This window comes from Sturnira hondurensis, unplaced genomic scaffold (genome assembly GCF_014824575.4).
Source record: "Sturnira hondurensis isolate 20B ecotype Veracruz unplaced genomic scaffold, ASM1482457v3 Scaffold0020410, whole genome shotgun sequence".
Classification (NCBI taxonomy): domain Eukaryota; kingdom Metazoa; phylum Chordata; class Mammalia; order Chiroptera; family Phyllostomidae; genus Sturnira; species Sturnira hondurensis.
The window spans coordinates 4942-21582 of record NW_028093041.1 but is presented as its reverse complement, the minus strand read 5'-3'; the positions used below and the strand labels follow the sequence as shown (position 1 = coordinate 21582).

General features: G+C 38.4%; 1 protein-coding gene across 1 annotated transcript; it reads right to left on the bottom strand.

The window, feature by feature from the left end:
• Positions 1 to 1493: 1493 nt before the first annotated feature.
• On the bottom strand, positions 1494 to 3721 carry LOC118975649 (olfactory receptor 8B12-like). Its single transcript, XM_037029696.1, has 2 exons — positions 3597 to 3721; positions 1494 to 2406 (listed from the first exon to the last, which is right to left on the bottom strand). Exons 1-2 carry the CDS (start codon positions 3719 to 3721, stop codon positions 1494 to 1496), a joined length of 1038 nt encoding a protein of 345 aa, XP_036885591.1.
• Positions 3722 to 16641: the final 12920 nt, after the last annotated feature.

Below are 16641 nucleotides of genomic sequence, written 5' to 3'. Positions count from 1 at the left end.
TGGATTCAGTGGCCATCCCCTCCACTGCACTACCCAAATCACAACCATCCCCTGCACTTCCACCCCTTTTGTTACATATCCTCACTGCCAGAGTCATTCTCAAGGGTAAGACGACCCATTTGTCCAACATTTCCTTTTCTCCTAATAGAAAAAAACTTTCCTAGCAAAAGTTTACAAGTCAAAATATCTTGCAAACAGTTCCTATACCATTTCTTCTACCAATAAAAGAGTTGTGTTCAGACCAAAAATTGTTCTCTTACTTTATGCAGATCTGGCAGAAGTAACCCCTGTGTCAGTGTGGTGGGTTGGGTGGTAATATGGGTGTGATAATTTATGGTTTTCATTTAAACATCTCATCCTAAAGGTCATATGGTATGTTTGAGTGTGATATTGTTATGTTACAGAATTACATGCTTATGATTTTTTGATAAAAGGGTTCTGTTATTAAAAAGGGGTGTTTTTGTGCGGGACCCAGGATTAAGGTGTACCTCTGTTTTCCCAATACTGTGAATACACAACCTGTCCTGAGACCACCATTGCTTTCCTCAGTTGTTACTGTTCAAAGATCACAGCTCTACACAATGCCTTAAAATACAAGGGCAAATGCCTCCCTAATAAATTGTTGCTTCTACTGCTCTCATGGCTCGCTTGCACCCCAAACTATTACTCGATTACAGCATTCAAACCCTTGAACTGAGGCTTCAGATTCTATTTTATTGGTCAGGAAATAACTCTTTTAAATCTGCACATCTGTCTGTTAAAGCACTAATAAGTGAGCCTCCGTCCTTAGAGCTCCGTACACCATCTTAATGGGCACCATGCTTGACTCTAGATAAAACGTTCCCCCTGAAAAACTTTAAAACATATAAAAAGTCATTATGCCAAGACCAAATCACTACATTTTTTCTCCTTCAACATTCCTGCAAAATTGATGTTCCAAAATTAACCCTAGAAAAGATTCATGACATTCCTATAAATGGAATTAGACCTCTTTAAATGCAAAATTAAAAAACCAAAAACCAAAAAACCCACCTGCAATGAAACTTACTATGAAATGATGGATCAAGAAAATATGAGTGAAGGAAAGCAGAGCTGTGTGGATACAAGCCCAGGGCCTAGATTCCAGACCCAGGTCTGACACCAGCTGTGTGCATGTCTAGGAGCAGCCTGCAAAATGTGTCTACAGTATGCAACGTGTCATACAAGAGTCGGGTCTAAATGGTTTTTTACACCAATTCAATAGTAACCCTATATAACTGTGGAAACAATTTTCATAAAAAATGATTGGAATACTTAGAAAGCAGTAAGGAATGAAGGGAAATAGTATACTTGAGAACAAATTTAAAATGACTTCTACCTACAGAAGAGCAAGTTTGGATATTTCTTTCCCTCATTGAAAAACTAAGAAAGCTACACTGGTAAACAAAGCTTTGGATCTCTTTTCTCAGCCATTTTCAATAGAAGATGTTTCTGCTCAAGCATTTCTTCATGGCTCATTTGACATCCTTGTTCCTCAGGCTGTAGATTAGTGGGTTCAACATGGGCACCACAATGGTATAGAAGAGAGAAGACACTTTCCCCTGGTCAAGGGGTAAAAAAGAAGGTGGTTTGAGATACATAAAAGCTCCTGAACGAAAGAAAAGAGAAACTGCAATTATGTGAGAACTGCAGGTACTAAAGGCTTTGGATGTGCCCTCAGCAGAACTAATGTGGAAAATGCTGGAAAGAATGAAGCCATAAGAGAGAAAAACAATCACAAAGGGACCCACAATGCCAAAGGATGCAAGAATAAAGACCACCAGAATATTCATGTAGGAGTTACTGCAGGAGAGCTCAAGGAGGGGAAGGACATCACACTTGTAATGATTGACAAGGTTTTCTGCACAAAAGGACAGAAACAGTATATTACCTGTATGAGCTAAAACACCCCAAACACCCATTCCATAGACACCCAGCAAAATAAATAAACACACCTGAGGAGACATGGTGACCGTGTACAACAGTGGTTTACAGATGGCCACATAGCGGTCATATGCGATTGCTGACAGGATGAGGCATTCAGAAATGACAAAGAAACAGAAGAAAAAGAGCTGAGTCATACACCCTGTGTAGGAGATGATGTTCTTCTTTAAGATAAAACTCATCAGCATTTTGGGGATGATGGCAGAGGAGTAACTGAAGTCAATTAAGGACAAGTTGAAGAGGAAAAAGTACATGGGGGTGTGCAGGTGAGAGTTCAGCCCAATCAGTATTATCAAGCCCAGGTTCCCTACCATGGTGACCACATAGAAGGCTAGAAACAGGAAGAAGAGAGGGAGCTGGAGTCTTTCCTGGTCTGTTAAGCCTGCAAGGATAAACTCTGTCACAGGGGAGGTGTTATCTGCAGCCATGCTCCTCTGGGACAGTCTGGGAGGGAAAAACAAAAGAGTTGCTCACATAGAGATAGAAAAACTACTCAGGCCTGAGAGTGGGACTTAGAGGTGAGATGGCATATCCTTGTTCCTGCATCTTTATATTTATCGTTCTCATGTGGGTTTAACCATCCTAATAACTGTTGGTGGGTGAAATTTGGCTCCAGAGTAAGGGCTCATCCAACCGTGGAGAAAGTCCACAGAGCTCTGCTGGGAGCATCCTGAAACTTTACAGTGACCCTCTTATGGTACTCCCTGCCCTCTACAGCCCTGGACCAAGATTTGTGTGATCTGGGCCCATCTCTCCAGTGCTGTTGGGAAGCAGAAGCCAGTTGCTCTAGACCTTCCACCTTTGGTCAGTGTTGGTCAGAACAGGAAGATGAGGCTGTATTGCTATGAGTCTTTAGCAGGAATGGCTGTGTATATACTATGTGAAAATAATACTGGAGTAATAAGGTAAAGTATGAACTAAAGCTAAGGAAAAAGAAACACTTGCTGAGCACTAACTATGCTAATGGCACTCTTCTAAGTGCTCCGTGGCATTTTAATTAAACTGGTTGAACAGGTGAGGACACTAGGCCCAAGTCCCTGTCCTTCTAAGTGGCAGCAGAAGGGGAACTCAGGGTCTCTGGCTCCAGAGTTCGGTCTTTGTACCCTAATCACTCTGCTATGTCACAGACCAGGTCAGGCAGGCACTCACCCTCCATCTGCCTGCAGTCACAGTGCTGGACTCTGCTGTCTCCCACCCATCTCTCTCTTGGAGACTCAGATGGCCCTGGTGACAAGAAGGGACAACTCAGAGATCAGACTGCTCTGCTTCTGCCTCTCTCTTTAAAATTCAAAGACTTTAGTATGTCTTGGTTCTCCTGTTGAGCTGAAGAACATGGTCTCTGACCTACCTTGTCTTGAGCCTCCAGTCCAGCTTTCAGGGATGGAACAGAACTTTTATAACATCCGTGAATACCCAGAGACTGAAGAGTGTTATTCTGTATTAGGGACCACAGTGACCTAGTTACAGGGACTCCCTCAGGATCCTTGCTCCCTAAGGAAGAGAAAATGTTTGTTTATGGCCTTAATGGTGACTGATGGGGCTTTTAACGGCCTTTGCTTTCATTTAGGTACAAGTTTATAAGTACCATTAAGAACAAAGCACCTGGGCAAAGATTTCTTGCACTGAGTGCTTACTGTATACTGATCTCTGTATCTGACCCAGCACCCTCATCTGAAAGATCCAGAAATCGCACACATAATTGTACCGTGTTTATTCCTGAGAATGACCTCGTAGGGTAGACATATTTGTCTCCCCTCATAATGCATGAAAGAAACATGAAAGTGCACTGAAGAAAAGGAAAGCTAGGGAGCGGGGCAGCACACAGGGGAGAGTGGCTGAAAGGGCAAGTGTTAGAGATTCCAGTTCAAATAGTGGAATCTGACAGTTGAGCTATGACTTGAGAGAGACCTGGAAAGCCTTTGCTTAATAATAACACGAGTTACTGTAATGAACGGCTGGGTGTCATGGCTTAATTCAGCACCTTCCCCAGGCATCAGGGTTTGGTCCCCACACTTTTATACAGTACTTCATTCAAATTATCGCTGTGGGAAAGAAAATTTTTACCAAATAACAGGATAGAGGTAAGAGACCTTGCTGAAGTTTAAGATAACCACAAGTGACACAGTGTAGATATTTGGCTGAGATTGAAATAAAGATTAATAAAATTTTATGTGGAAATTTGTATTGAACACCGTTTGGCAGGCGTGTTTACATAGTAAGGATGGGTAATTTTCTATTCAAAGAATGAATCTGTATTTGGGGAAGTTCAAGACTGGTTAGCTGACCAGTTATGTATGTTTTTGGTCAGAGTTAATGTCTGACATTCTTTGGCAGAAATTATGAGAGTGGAACAGAAAGGCAGAACCCATCATCTTCCAGGAAAGGCTGACTGAAACCATTGCACATGGACCTGTGTGTGTCTGAGTGTGTACACATACAGCAGTGAGGACTTGCCCTCTCCACACTAAAGCTCAGCAGTGATGGTGCCTCATCTGCCTGTTTGCATGGAGAATTGTCCACTGCCCAGGTGACACTAATGAATCCCAGTCCGTGTTCTCGATCCCACTGCACATGTGGAAGAAATAGAGAAAAGCAATCTATTACCAGGAAACTAAAGTAAGCACCACAAGTATGTTCTCCTTCGTCCAAGGGCAAAGACTTTGGGGACTCATGAAAACGTTCGGTTTCCTTTCAGAATCTCAGAGGGCTCTTGTAAGCATGATGAAATAGCAGGAAAATTTCTTCTGAGGTCCTTGCCTCTTCAGAGATGGTATCCAGGGGAGCTTCAATTCCAATGCCTCAATGTTTCAGTTCAAGCAAACTAAGGCTTCTCTAAAGCTGTTTTGACAGTTGACATTATCCTATACAAGCAGAGAGAAACAGAAATCAATATTCTTGACTAAGTTATTTTGTTTCAGGTGTTTTATGTCCTTGGTTAAATTTATCCCTAGGTACTTTCTTTATTTCTTGCTTTAGTAAATGGGATTCCTCCCCCAGTTTCTCTTTCTGATATTTCATTGTTGGTGTACAAAAATGCCATTGATTTCTGAATATTGACCTTGTCCCACTACTTTTCCAAATTCACTCAAAGGGTCAGGTGGTTTTTAGGTGGAGAGTATAGGGTTTTCTATGTACACTATCATGTCATCTGCAATCTTGACAGTTTTACTTCCTCCTGCCCAATTTGGGTTCCTTTTTGTGTTTTTCTTGTCTGATCACTGTGGTTAGAACTTCCAGTACTATGTGGAGTAGGAGTAGTGAAAGTGGACACCCTTGTCTTGTTGCTGATCTTAAAGGAAAAGCTTTTATTTTTTTCCCATTGGGGATAATGTTGGCTGTAGGTGTCTCGTATATGGCTTTTATTATGTTGAGGTACATATCCTCTAGTCCCACTTTGCTGAGTGTTTTTATGATAAATGGGTGCCAGATTGTATCAAGAGCTATTTCAGCATCTATTGATCTGATTATGTGATGATTTTACCCCGTTTTGTTTATGTGGAGTATTATGTTTATTGATTCGTGAATATTGTAGCATCCTTGCATCCTGGGATGAACTCCAAATGACCCTCGTGTATGACCTTTTGAATGTATTTCTGAACTCAGTCATGCAGTATATTGTTGAGGATTTAAGCATCTATGTTCATCAGTGATATTGGCCTGTATTTTGTTTCTTTGTTGAGTCTTTATATGGTTTTGGAATTAGAATGATACTGGCCTTGTAAAAAGAGTTTGAGAGTTTTCCCTCATCTTGAATATTTTAGAATAGTTTGAGAAGATGAGAGTTAATTCTTCCTTAAATATTTGGTAAAATTCAACTGTGAAGACCAGTGTTCCAGGGCTTTGTGTGCCTGGAGTTGTTTGATTACTGCTTCAATTCCACTAGGTGTTATCATTCTTTTCAGGCTTTCTGCTTCTTTTTGATGCAGTTTTGGAACATTGTATGCTTCAAGAAATTTGTCCATTTCACTCAGGTTGTCCAATTTCTTGGCATGTAGTTGTTCACAGGAACTTTTACAATTTTTTGTATTTCTGTGGTATCAGTTGTAACTTCTCTTTCATTTCTGATTTTATTTATTTTGGTCCTTTCTCTTTCTTCCCTTTTTTACATTGTCACCAATACCTTAATTTTTTCTTAATTTTTTAATTAAATTATTGGTCAAGTACAGTTTTCTGTCTTCTTTTTCTTGATGAATCAAGTTAAAGGGTTGCCGATTTAATACGCCTTTTCAAAGAACCAAATCCTGCATTTACTGATCCTTTGAATTGTTCTTTTAGTCTGTGTGTCATTTAATTCTGCCCTGATCTTGATTATTTCCTTCCTTCTCTTGGCTCTGGCCTTTGTTTCTTGTTGTTCCTCTAGTTCTTGTAGAAGTAGGCTTAGGTAGTTTATTTCAGACTTTTCTATCTCACTTACATAGGACATTAACTGATTTTTCAATATGAGGTCAACCTTATGTTCCTAGAGTCAAACTCTACTTCAAAATTATATAAAACTACTTTTGTGTTCCGTTGGGTGTTTTTTTATGGCCAGTTTCTCCAGTCAATTTTTTGCATGTAAATTCATGAAGGATATTGGTATATACTTATTTTCTAGTAACATTTTTTTCTGGTTTAGGTTATCAGCAGCAGTACAATTTCCCTTAGGGAGCCCAGATTTCAGTCACTAAGAATCACATCATCAGATATATCCCTAGACCCAGGCCACCCATTAGCGTTGCTGAAAACCAACCATCAGGATGCTATGAGCCTGAGAGATTGAAACACAAGGGTGACCTTTGCACAGCTGATTTTTCCGTGGCTCCTTCTCCATTCCTACACTCACTGGGTTTGAAGTCAAAGCAAGACGTGACATTTACAATGTACTCTGTAGTTCACAAAGCTCCTTCACACACACCATGTGCTAATCAATACTCACAAAGCATTAAGATTGTATCCCTTTTATCATTTTAAGGATAATTAAGTTGAAGCATGTACAAGTCACCCAAAGTCACATAGTAAGAAATGCATTTTTTAACAAAGTTTAACAGGTCACATAGTAAGAAATGCATGGAACCTAATCAACAAAAGAAAAAAGCGAGCAATATATAACCAGAGACATTGAAATTAGGAACAATCTGACAGTAAGCAGAGGAGAGGTGGAAGGGATTAAGACGGAAACAGGGGAAGGGTTTTCAGGAGCACCTATAAAGGACACATGAACACAATGAAGCTGGGGGTGTTGTGGAAGGTAGGGAGAGGGGTAGGTTTGGCTAGGGTGGTGGGAGGGTGGGGGAGTGGTGGAAAATAAACGCAGGCAATTATAATTGGTCCAAAATTGCATCCCTTTACTTTCAGTCTGTGTGAGTCTTTGATCTCTATGTGGCACATGGAAATGTCTTGTTTTCTTATCCTTAAGCCACTGTATGTCTGTTGATGGCAGCATTTAATCCATCTGCATGTAAAATAATTGCGGATAAATATGTATTTATTGCCATTTAATTATTCACATTTCTAAACTTTTTATTCTTTTAAAAGAAGATCTTTTCACATTGCATATTTTCTTTTTAAAATTTATTTTTAATTGAATTTTTGGGGGTGACCTTGGCTAATAAAGTTGTGTAGGTTTCATGGGTACATTTCTATACACATCATCGGTATGTTGTATTGTGTGTTCGCCACCCCAAGTCAAGTCTCCTTCCATCGTCACTTATCCCCTCTTTCTCCCCCACTTCTTCACTCTGGTGATAACCCTACTGTTGTCTGCCTATGAGGCTTTTTAGTTTTTTTTGTTAATCCCTTAACCTTTTCCCCCGACCCCCTCTGTGTGTCTGTTCTGTGTATCCATGATCCTGCTTCTACTTTGTTTGTTAGTTTATTCCATTCATTAGAATCCACAGGTGAGTGAAATCACCTGGTGATTGTCTTCCTCTGACTTGCTTATTCCATTTACCCTAATAGTCTACAGGTCCATCCATGCTCTCCCAAAAGGTAAGATTTTCCTCTTTTGTACAGACAAGTAGTCTTCCATTGTTTTATTGTACCATGGGTTTATAATCCACTCATCCACTGATGGACACTTGGGCTGCCTTCATATTTTGGCAATTGTAAATAGTGCTGCAATGAAACCCGGGGAGAAGAAAGGCTTTGAATTAGTGTTGTCGTTTCCTTGGATATATTGCCAGACTTGGAATTGCTGGGTTATGAGGCAGTCCCACCTTTCACTTTTCTGAGACAACTCCATACTTCTTCCACACTGGCAAGACACAAGTTCACTATATGAATGATTCACATTTTTATTCACTTATTATTCCATAATTCCATAATGGCCACATTTTAAAAAGAATAAAGGCATCAAATTATGCCCAGTAATTTTGAAAAATTTCCTTTAAAACCTGGTGTTGACTGATGCAATTTTCCCTAAAATTTACTTTCTTAAATAATGCTATGTATTTTCTCATAAAAATGACATGATATATAGTGGACTTTTTAATGCTATATTCCTAGTATGGGTGTCTTAGCTGTTTTGGTTTTATTTTTTATAGTGGTAGGATCACTTAACATGAGATTTATCCTCTTAACTATTTGTAAGTGTACAGTACAGTATTGTTAACTTGAGGCTCTGCATTGCATAGCAGATCTCTAGAATTTATTCATCTTGCATAACTGAAACTTCATATGCGATGAAAAATTAGAGAGAGTATAACGCCTTCAAATTTGGGTCAGACAGAGTGACTCCTTCCACCTGGTGGCCTGATGCCTAGATTTCAGGACAGTAATCAAGTAACAGAAACATCAATAAATGGTTGCCTCTCAAGTGCCCCCCACTGGGGACTTGGCTCACAATCCATGTGTGTACCCTCACTGGGAATCAAACCAGTATCCCTAGGTTCATAGTCTGGTGATCAATCCACTAAGCCACACCAGCCAGTAAAATGACAAGAAACTGGCAACTATCAACCAGTGAACATTTTGAAAAATGAAAACAAAAACTAAGCCAACAACTAGAAGAGGAAGAGAATCAGAGAAATGGACATTACATGGAGGGTTTTCAATAGAAGTGGGGAGAAACAAAATGAGGGAGGAAGGGTACAGGGAATACAATTTATAATTGGTAGGCATAAAATAAACAGGGAGAGGTTAAGGATAGTATAGAAAATAGAGAAGTCAAAGAACTTGTATGTACAACTAATAGACATGAGCAAAGCAGCGGGAGGCTGGAGGGTCTTGGTATACATGATGGAGAGGACATCAAGGGGAAAATTGGGAAAACTTCAATAATATAATTAATAAAATATATTCTTTTAAAAATGAAAGACAAAATCACATAAATAGGAGCTGAATCTCAGGTTCAGGGATGCCCTGAAAATCAGCTGTGAAGTCTCCATGGCACTGATAGGCCAGCTTTTGAAATATAAGTGCATCCTAATAGGGGTGTTACATTACAACACTGCAGTAGAAAGGGAGACATGGGCAAAAATTGCATAAATAACATACAAAAATAGCCATGAGACCATGAATGCAAAGAAGAAAGAAGCACTGGTTACTCCTCTTAATTTTGGACAGAAAAGGGGAAGGGAAAAGCAAAGGGAATTCCTAAGGGTAAAAGCAGAATTGCATATATTTAAATGTACAAGATTTTGTAGAGATATTTATAGGTCTAAGAATGATGAGGAATATCTGAGGGAACAAATTCCAAAGAAGATGAAAAGAAGTTGACAAAATTCAACATCTTTTCATGCTTTCAGAATACTTACTTTTGAATCTGGGAATGATCGATACTTCTCTAAGATGATGAAAAATATGTAAGACTGAAACCAAAAGGCGGCCACTTAATTAGGAAACTCTAGAGGCATACCTAATTAGAACTAGTAACACCAAGATGACTACAGTCTATAGTATTATTGAACAATGTATTAAATGAAGTATTAGAAAATGCAGTTATAGATGCAAATGGAATAAGAGGCATGCAAATTAGAGGGGTAAAGCTAAATTATTTTTAATTATAAAATACTTATTATGGTGGAATTCTGGCCAGGATGGAGGCGTAGGTGGAAACATTGTGCCTCCTCCCACAACCAAGTTCAAAGACAACAAAGTTTTAGTAACAAAAACACGAACAAAACAGAGAAAATTGAACTGTACGGAAGTTCAACAACAACGAACTGTTCAGCTAGACCGGTAAGAGGGGTGGAGCCAGCAGCTGGTGGAGTGGGGTTGCACAGGAAAACTTGGCCACACTGATCCAGTCACACAGGCGATGGTTGGCAGACCCCAGGTGTGGTGTGGCAATGGGCAGACTCAGTGAGGGCGCAAGGTGGCAGGCTGACCACAGTCACACATTCGCATGCAGATAAACCAGGGGAAGGAGGAAGCAGTGAGACAAGCCCGGCAGGCCCCAGCAGTTTTCAGAAAGCAGCAGAGGAAACCACCATTGCCCCTCTTTGACCCCGCGCCTACATACACTGTCACAACCCAGCAACTGAGTTGCCTCACCCTGGTGAACACCTAGGGCTCCACCCCTCATTCATAACAGGTGCAAACAAACCAAAACATTATGGGTCAGGAAGAACTCAAAGCCCCAGAGCTAATAACTCTAAGCGACCAAGTAATAGCCAAATTATCAAATGCATAGTTCCAAATACTGGTGATCAGGATGCTCACAGAACTGGTGGATTGTAGTCACAAATTAGAGGAACAGATAAAGGCTAGACTAAGTGAAATGAAGGGAAACGCACAGGAAACCAATAATGATGGAGAGGAAACTGGAACTCAAATCAAGGGAGTGGACCAGAAGAAAGAAAAAAAAATGACCAAACAGAAAAGAATGAAGAAACAAGAATTCAAAAGAATGAGGAGAGGCTTAGGAACCTCCTGGACACCTCTAAGCATTCCATTATAGGGGCACTAGTAGGGGAAGTGGAAGAACAATGAGTGGAAATCTTATTTCAACAAATAATAAAGGAGAACTCCCCCAATCTGGCAAAGGAAATAGACTTCCAGGAAATTCAGGAAGCTCAGAGAGTCCTAAGGAAGTTGGAACGAAGAAGGAACACACCAAGGCACATCATAATTACATTACCCAAAATTAAAATGAAGGAGAGGATTCTAGAAGCAGCAAAAGATAAGAGGACAGTCACCTACAAAGGCCTTCCCATCAGACTATCAGCTTATTTCTCCAAAGAGACCTTTCAGGCAAGAAGGAGCTGAAAAGAAGTATTCCAAGTCAGGAAATTTAAAGACCTACATCCAAGATTGCTCTACCCAGCAAAATTTTCATTTAGAATGGAAGGGCAGATAAAGTGATTCTCAGATAAGGTCAAATTCAAGGAGTTCATCATCACCAAGCCCTTATTATATGAAATGTTAAAGGGATGTGTCTAAGAAAAAGAAGATAAAAAATAGGAACAGTGAAAGGCCAGCAAACTCACAGTTATTAACAACCACACCGAAAACAAAAAGCAAACTAAGAGGACAGCTAGATCAGGAACTGAACCATAGGAATGAAGATCACATGGAGGGTTAGAAACAGGCTACTGGGAGGAGGAGAATGTGGGAGAAGGTAGAGGGAATACGTAGCATAGACAGTAGAGAGAAAATAGGCATGGAGGAGGGCAAAAATAGTATGGGAAATATAGAATCTAAAAAACTTGTGACACGTGGACATAAACTAAGAAAGTGGAATGGTGGGGGAGGGGGTGTGCAAGGTGGAGGAGAATGAAGGGGGGATATAAGAAAACTGTAATGGCATAATCAATAAAATATATTTAAAAGTAAAATACTTTATTACATATTTCAAAAACCTGAAAGAATACCTGGAAAGAACTCTACAAATAATATTTACTTTCCCAAGTATAAAATTAGCATAGAATTGATACATATAAATAAATAATAATATGAAAATACAATGAAAGAGAAAATTCTTGTTACAGTTGTAAAAATAAAATAATATTTTCATGCATAAATGTAATAACAATGTGCTCAAATGGGTGAGAAAAATTATAAAACAATCCTAGAAGATACTGAAGTTGACCTGAAAAAAAATGGAGAGGTGTGCCACACTTCAAGATTGGAAGTCAAAAGATCCAAAGATGTTAATCCTTCCTCAGTTTACTCATAAATTTAAGATGCAATCAATAAATATGCCTTTAAGTTATTTCCTAGAACTAGACAGATTAATTATAAAGGTTGGGGTTAAACATGAATAGCCAGGAAAGCCATTAAAAAAAGAACAACATGTGGTAAGTTACTTTCAAGACATGAAATATTATAAAGCTTCTGTAATCCAAGCAGTGTGGTATTGGGTTATGTATAGACCAACAGACCAATAGAACACAATGGGAAACAAGAATACCCCAGGTGCCTAAGAAACTTTGTATAGAATGAAGGCAACTGCTCAAACCCATGGGAAAAAGATGGACTTTTTATAAATGGCAATAGAACCACACAGTGGTCTTCTGCAAAAATATATAGTTGGACCCATTCTTCACACCATACACTGGTAAAATTTTTAAAATGACCAGATATTCAAATTAAAAATAAATAAAACCATACAATCAAATTATGATAAAAATGAATGACTTTCTTTATAACCTAAGAGGAGAGAAAATATTTCTAACTACCATTAAAATACCAGAAACAATAGAAGATTAATACATTTAACAGTCAAAAGCCAAATCACAAATTAGAGGAAAACATGCAACTTACATCTAAAACAGCTATTATACCCAATATACAGTCCTCCTAAAAATGGAGAAGGTCAAAATTGAGAAGAAACATGAGAAAAAAGTATGAAGTAATACTTCATACTTTATGGCAGTCCATAAAAGAAGTAATCATTCAAGTCATTTCCTCATTGAAAAATAGGGTAGTTAGTTGTTTTCCTATTGTACTGGAGGAATTTTAAAATGCACATGTAAGTCCATATAAGTGTACATGTTTGTATTAGTGCATGTGTAGATAATATACATGTATCTATGGATAATACATGCATACATATGCAGTCACCCTCCTCTCCCTATCTTCCCCAAACTATTACTACTTCTTTTTTTAATTTTATTTATTTATTTATTTATTTATTTATTTATTTATTTATTTAACTTTTGTTCAAGTACAGTTTTCTTTCTTGTATTCCCAGCCCTGCACCCCTCCCAGTGCTCCCCACCCTCCTCCCATCTCCGCCCCCTGTCTTAGTTATTGTCCATGTGTCCTTCATACTTATTCATGTGAGTCCATCCCCTTTTACTCTGTGCTTCTCTCCCCTCTACCCTCTGGACCCTGTCAGCACGTTCTGTATTTCAGTGTCTTTGGTTACATGTTGCTTGCTTGTTTGTTTTGTTGTTTAGATTCCTGTTAAAGGTGATATCATATGGTATTTGCCTTTCACTGCCTGGCTTATTTCGCTCAGCATAATGCTTTCCAGCTCCATCCATGATGTTGCAAAGGGTAGGAGCTCCTTCTTCCTTTCTGCAGCATAGAATTCCATAGTGTAAATGTACCATAGTTTTTTGATCCAGTCATTGACCGATGGGCACTTAGGTTGCTTCCAACTCTTGGCTATTGTAAATTGTGCTGCTATGAACATCGGGGTGCATAGGTTCTTTTGGATTGGTGCTTCAGGGTTCTTAGGATATACTCCTAGCAGTGAATTGCTGGGTCAAAAGGCACGTCCATTTTTAGTTTTCTTAGAAAATTCCATACTGCTTTCCATAGTGGTTGTACCAGTCTGCAATTCCACCAACAGTGGACTAGGGTCCCCTTTTCCCCACAACGTCTCCAGCACTTGTTGTTTGTTTCTTTGTTTATTACTACTTCTTTAATGGCAGTACATAAAAGAAGTAATAATACCAACAGTCATTAAATACATAAAACCGCCTCCTATGTTTCTTAAAATTAAAAAATGCAAATTATAATACTGAAACACTGCTTCTCACCCATCAGGATGGAAATTGTTAAAAATGGATGGAAATTGTTAAAATTCTGAAACTATGCCACACTGAAGAGACTGTAACAAAGTACATACTCCCATTAATTGCTGAGGTAGAAGATGGTAAATGTCAATTCCTCCTCCCCCAACACAAAATCCATTGTCAATACAATCCCAATCAAAATCGCAGGAGGTTCTTTTGCAGGAATTTACCAGCTGAGTCTAGAATTCATATGGAAACTCACAGGTCTGAAAGGAGTCAAGAAACCTTGAAAGAAGTGAATGAAATTCAGGACTGATACTAACTGATTTCAAAACTTATTATAAAGCTACAGTAATCAAGGTTGTATGGTACTGCCATCAAGATAGACAAATAGATGAAAACAAACACACACAAATAGAATCAACTGATTGTTAACACAGGTAAACGAACAATCACTGGACATTTATGAGCAAACATACACATACCCCAAAACCCCACTTTGATCCAATGCAAAACTTAACTCATAAAATTTCCACATTGTTCTTCTGGCCTCAGCGTGAACAGTAAAGAATTCCTTAATTAGGACACAGCACTGACTATGAAATGCAAAGTTAATAAATCAAACTTCATTTAAATTAAAAACATTGGCTATCAGAAGATATCACTTAGGCTAAGTAAGGCATAGTCTGGGGAAGATAGGGAGAGGAGGATGACTGCATATGTATGCATGTATTATCCATAGACACATATATATTATGTATACATGCACCAACACAAACATGTAAACTTACATGGACATACATGTGCACTTTAAAATTCCTTCAATACAGTAGGAAAACAAATAACTACCATATTTTTAAACAAGAAATGCTTGAATAATTACTTCAGAGAAGATATCCAAACAGCCAGTAAATATGTAAAAAGTGCCCAACATCATTACTTATCAGGAAAGAAAGTTCAACAAAAAAGCATTCCACTGTCCATACCAGAATAGAAACACATTTTTGCATATGGGATAAAATAGCAATAAAATAATAATACTGAGGGTTAACAAGGATGTAGAACAATTAGAATTCTCCAACATTGTTGACAGCAATGCAAATTGACTCAAACATTAGAATACAGTGATGTTTGGCAGTGATGTTTACAAAAGCTGCACATAAGCCTACTCTATTATTCAGCATATTCACATATAAGTATAATCCAAAAGAAATGTTTGCTTATTCAATCAAAATACACATGCAAAATATTTCTAAAGGCTTTATTAATAATAGGCAAGGACTTGAAACTCTCTAACTTTATTAACAGGCTAAATACTAGTATATTCACATGACGGAATACTACACAGCACTATAACATAACCTACCCATCCATACTGCAATATACATGTACATGACAGGCATTAAGATGAAGAAAAGAAGCCACAAACAATCCAGTACCTGTCTATATGAAGTTCAAGTACAGACAACACTCTACAATGATAAAAGTCAGAACAGTGGATATCTGTGGGGGATGGGATGGAGGGCAAAGATGCCAGAGGAAACTTTCGAAAGTAGATGGAAATGTTGCACATCTTGATCTAGGTTTTGGTTACATATTCATGTGCAAAAGTTCAATGAGCTATACACTTAAGATTGTGCACTTTGCTATATAAAAGTCGGAGCACAAACTTTTCAAAACAAGTTTTCTGTATTCTTTCATGACCTACATTGAAGAGTGTATTCAATACACCAGCCCCAACTCCTAAATTCAAGGTTCTCTAAATTCAGGCATCCATAGGGTCTGGCACAAAATATACCCCTTTTCCTATATAAAAATTTTATTTTTTATTTTTTTAAATAATTTTTTATTTAATTCTTGTTCAAGTACAGCTTTCTGTCTTATATTTAATTACAAAATAATAAGCATGTAATTTTGTAACATAACAATATCATGCTCCACCACACCCTTTGACAAAATGTTCACATTGCTGTCCATCTCATGTGAGACAGTCACACCCCCTACCAACCACACTCAGTGGCACTACTTCTGCTGGACCCTGTATTTCATCTCATCTCAATCCTCCCTTCATAAGCTGATTCTTTTCCTTTTGGCAGCAATGAACAGAAGCAAAAGGGAGAACTCAACAGTTATTCAAATTTACCTTGCAACCTAACGGAATGGATGTTCCCAAGGAACAGCCCAGTAAGTCAAAATATTTCACCCCGGACTTCATTTGTCATTGCTTCCCAAAGAAATGTTACCAATAATAGTGAGTTTAGACAAAAATTGATCTTTTGATTTTTAATATAAAGCTCTATTTCCCATTTCATTATATGGTGGCTTTATGAACTTATCCCGAGATCACTATTTCCTACAAATATGCCTTTATTATTAGAACATCGAGGCTATCTGCAATGCCTGAAAATTCCATAGCAATTGCCTCTCTTCATAAGCCGCAGCTTGGTTCTGCCTGGCAGATGAACATGCACCTGGGGCCAGCTAGTGCTCTGTTACATCCTCTAGACTAGTGTCATCCAATGGAAACATAATGCGAGCCATCTATAAATTATAAACTTTCTAGTAGGTACCTTAAAAATAAACAGATACATTCATTTTAATGACATATTTTATTTAACACAACATATTCAAAATGTTATCATTTCAACAAGTAAAAAAGTACCCATGAGAATGTTCTTCATATTCTTCAGAGATTGGGTGTGTGTATCACACTTACTTTGCCCACTTACAGTATGTCTCAATTTGGATGTCCACATCTCAGTTGCTCAGTACCCTACATGACAGGTGACTAGCA

Excerpts from the sequence above, each read along its gene's own strand:
- LOC118975649 (XM_037029696.1), bottom strand. The coding sequence starts at position 3,721 with ATGAGGGGAGACAAATATGTCTACCCTACGAGGTCATTCTCAGGAATA. Across the intron at positions 2,407-3,596 it reads GATACAGAGATCAGTATACA|ACTGTCCCAGAGGAGCATGG; the intron begins GTAAGCACTCAG and ends TTTCCCTCCCAG.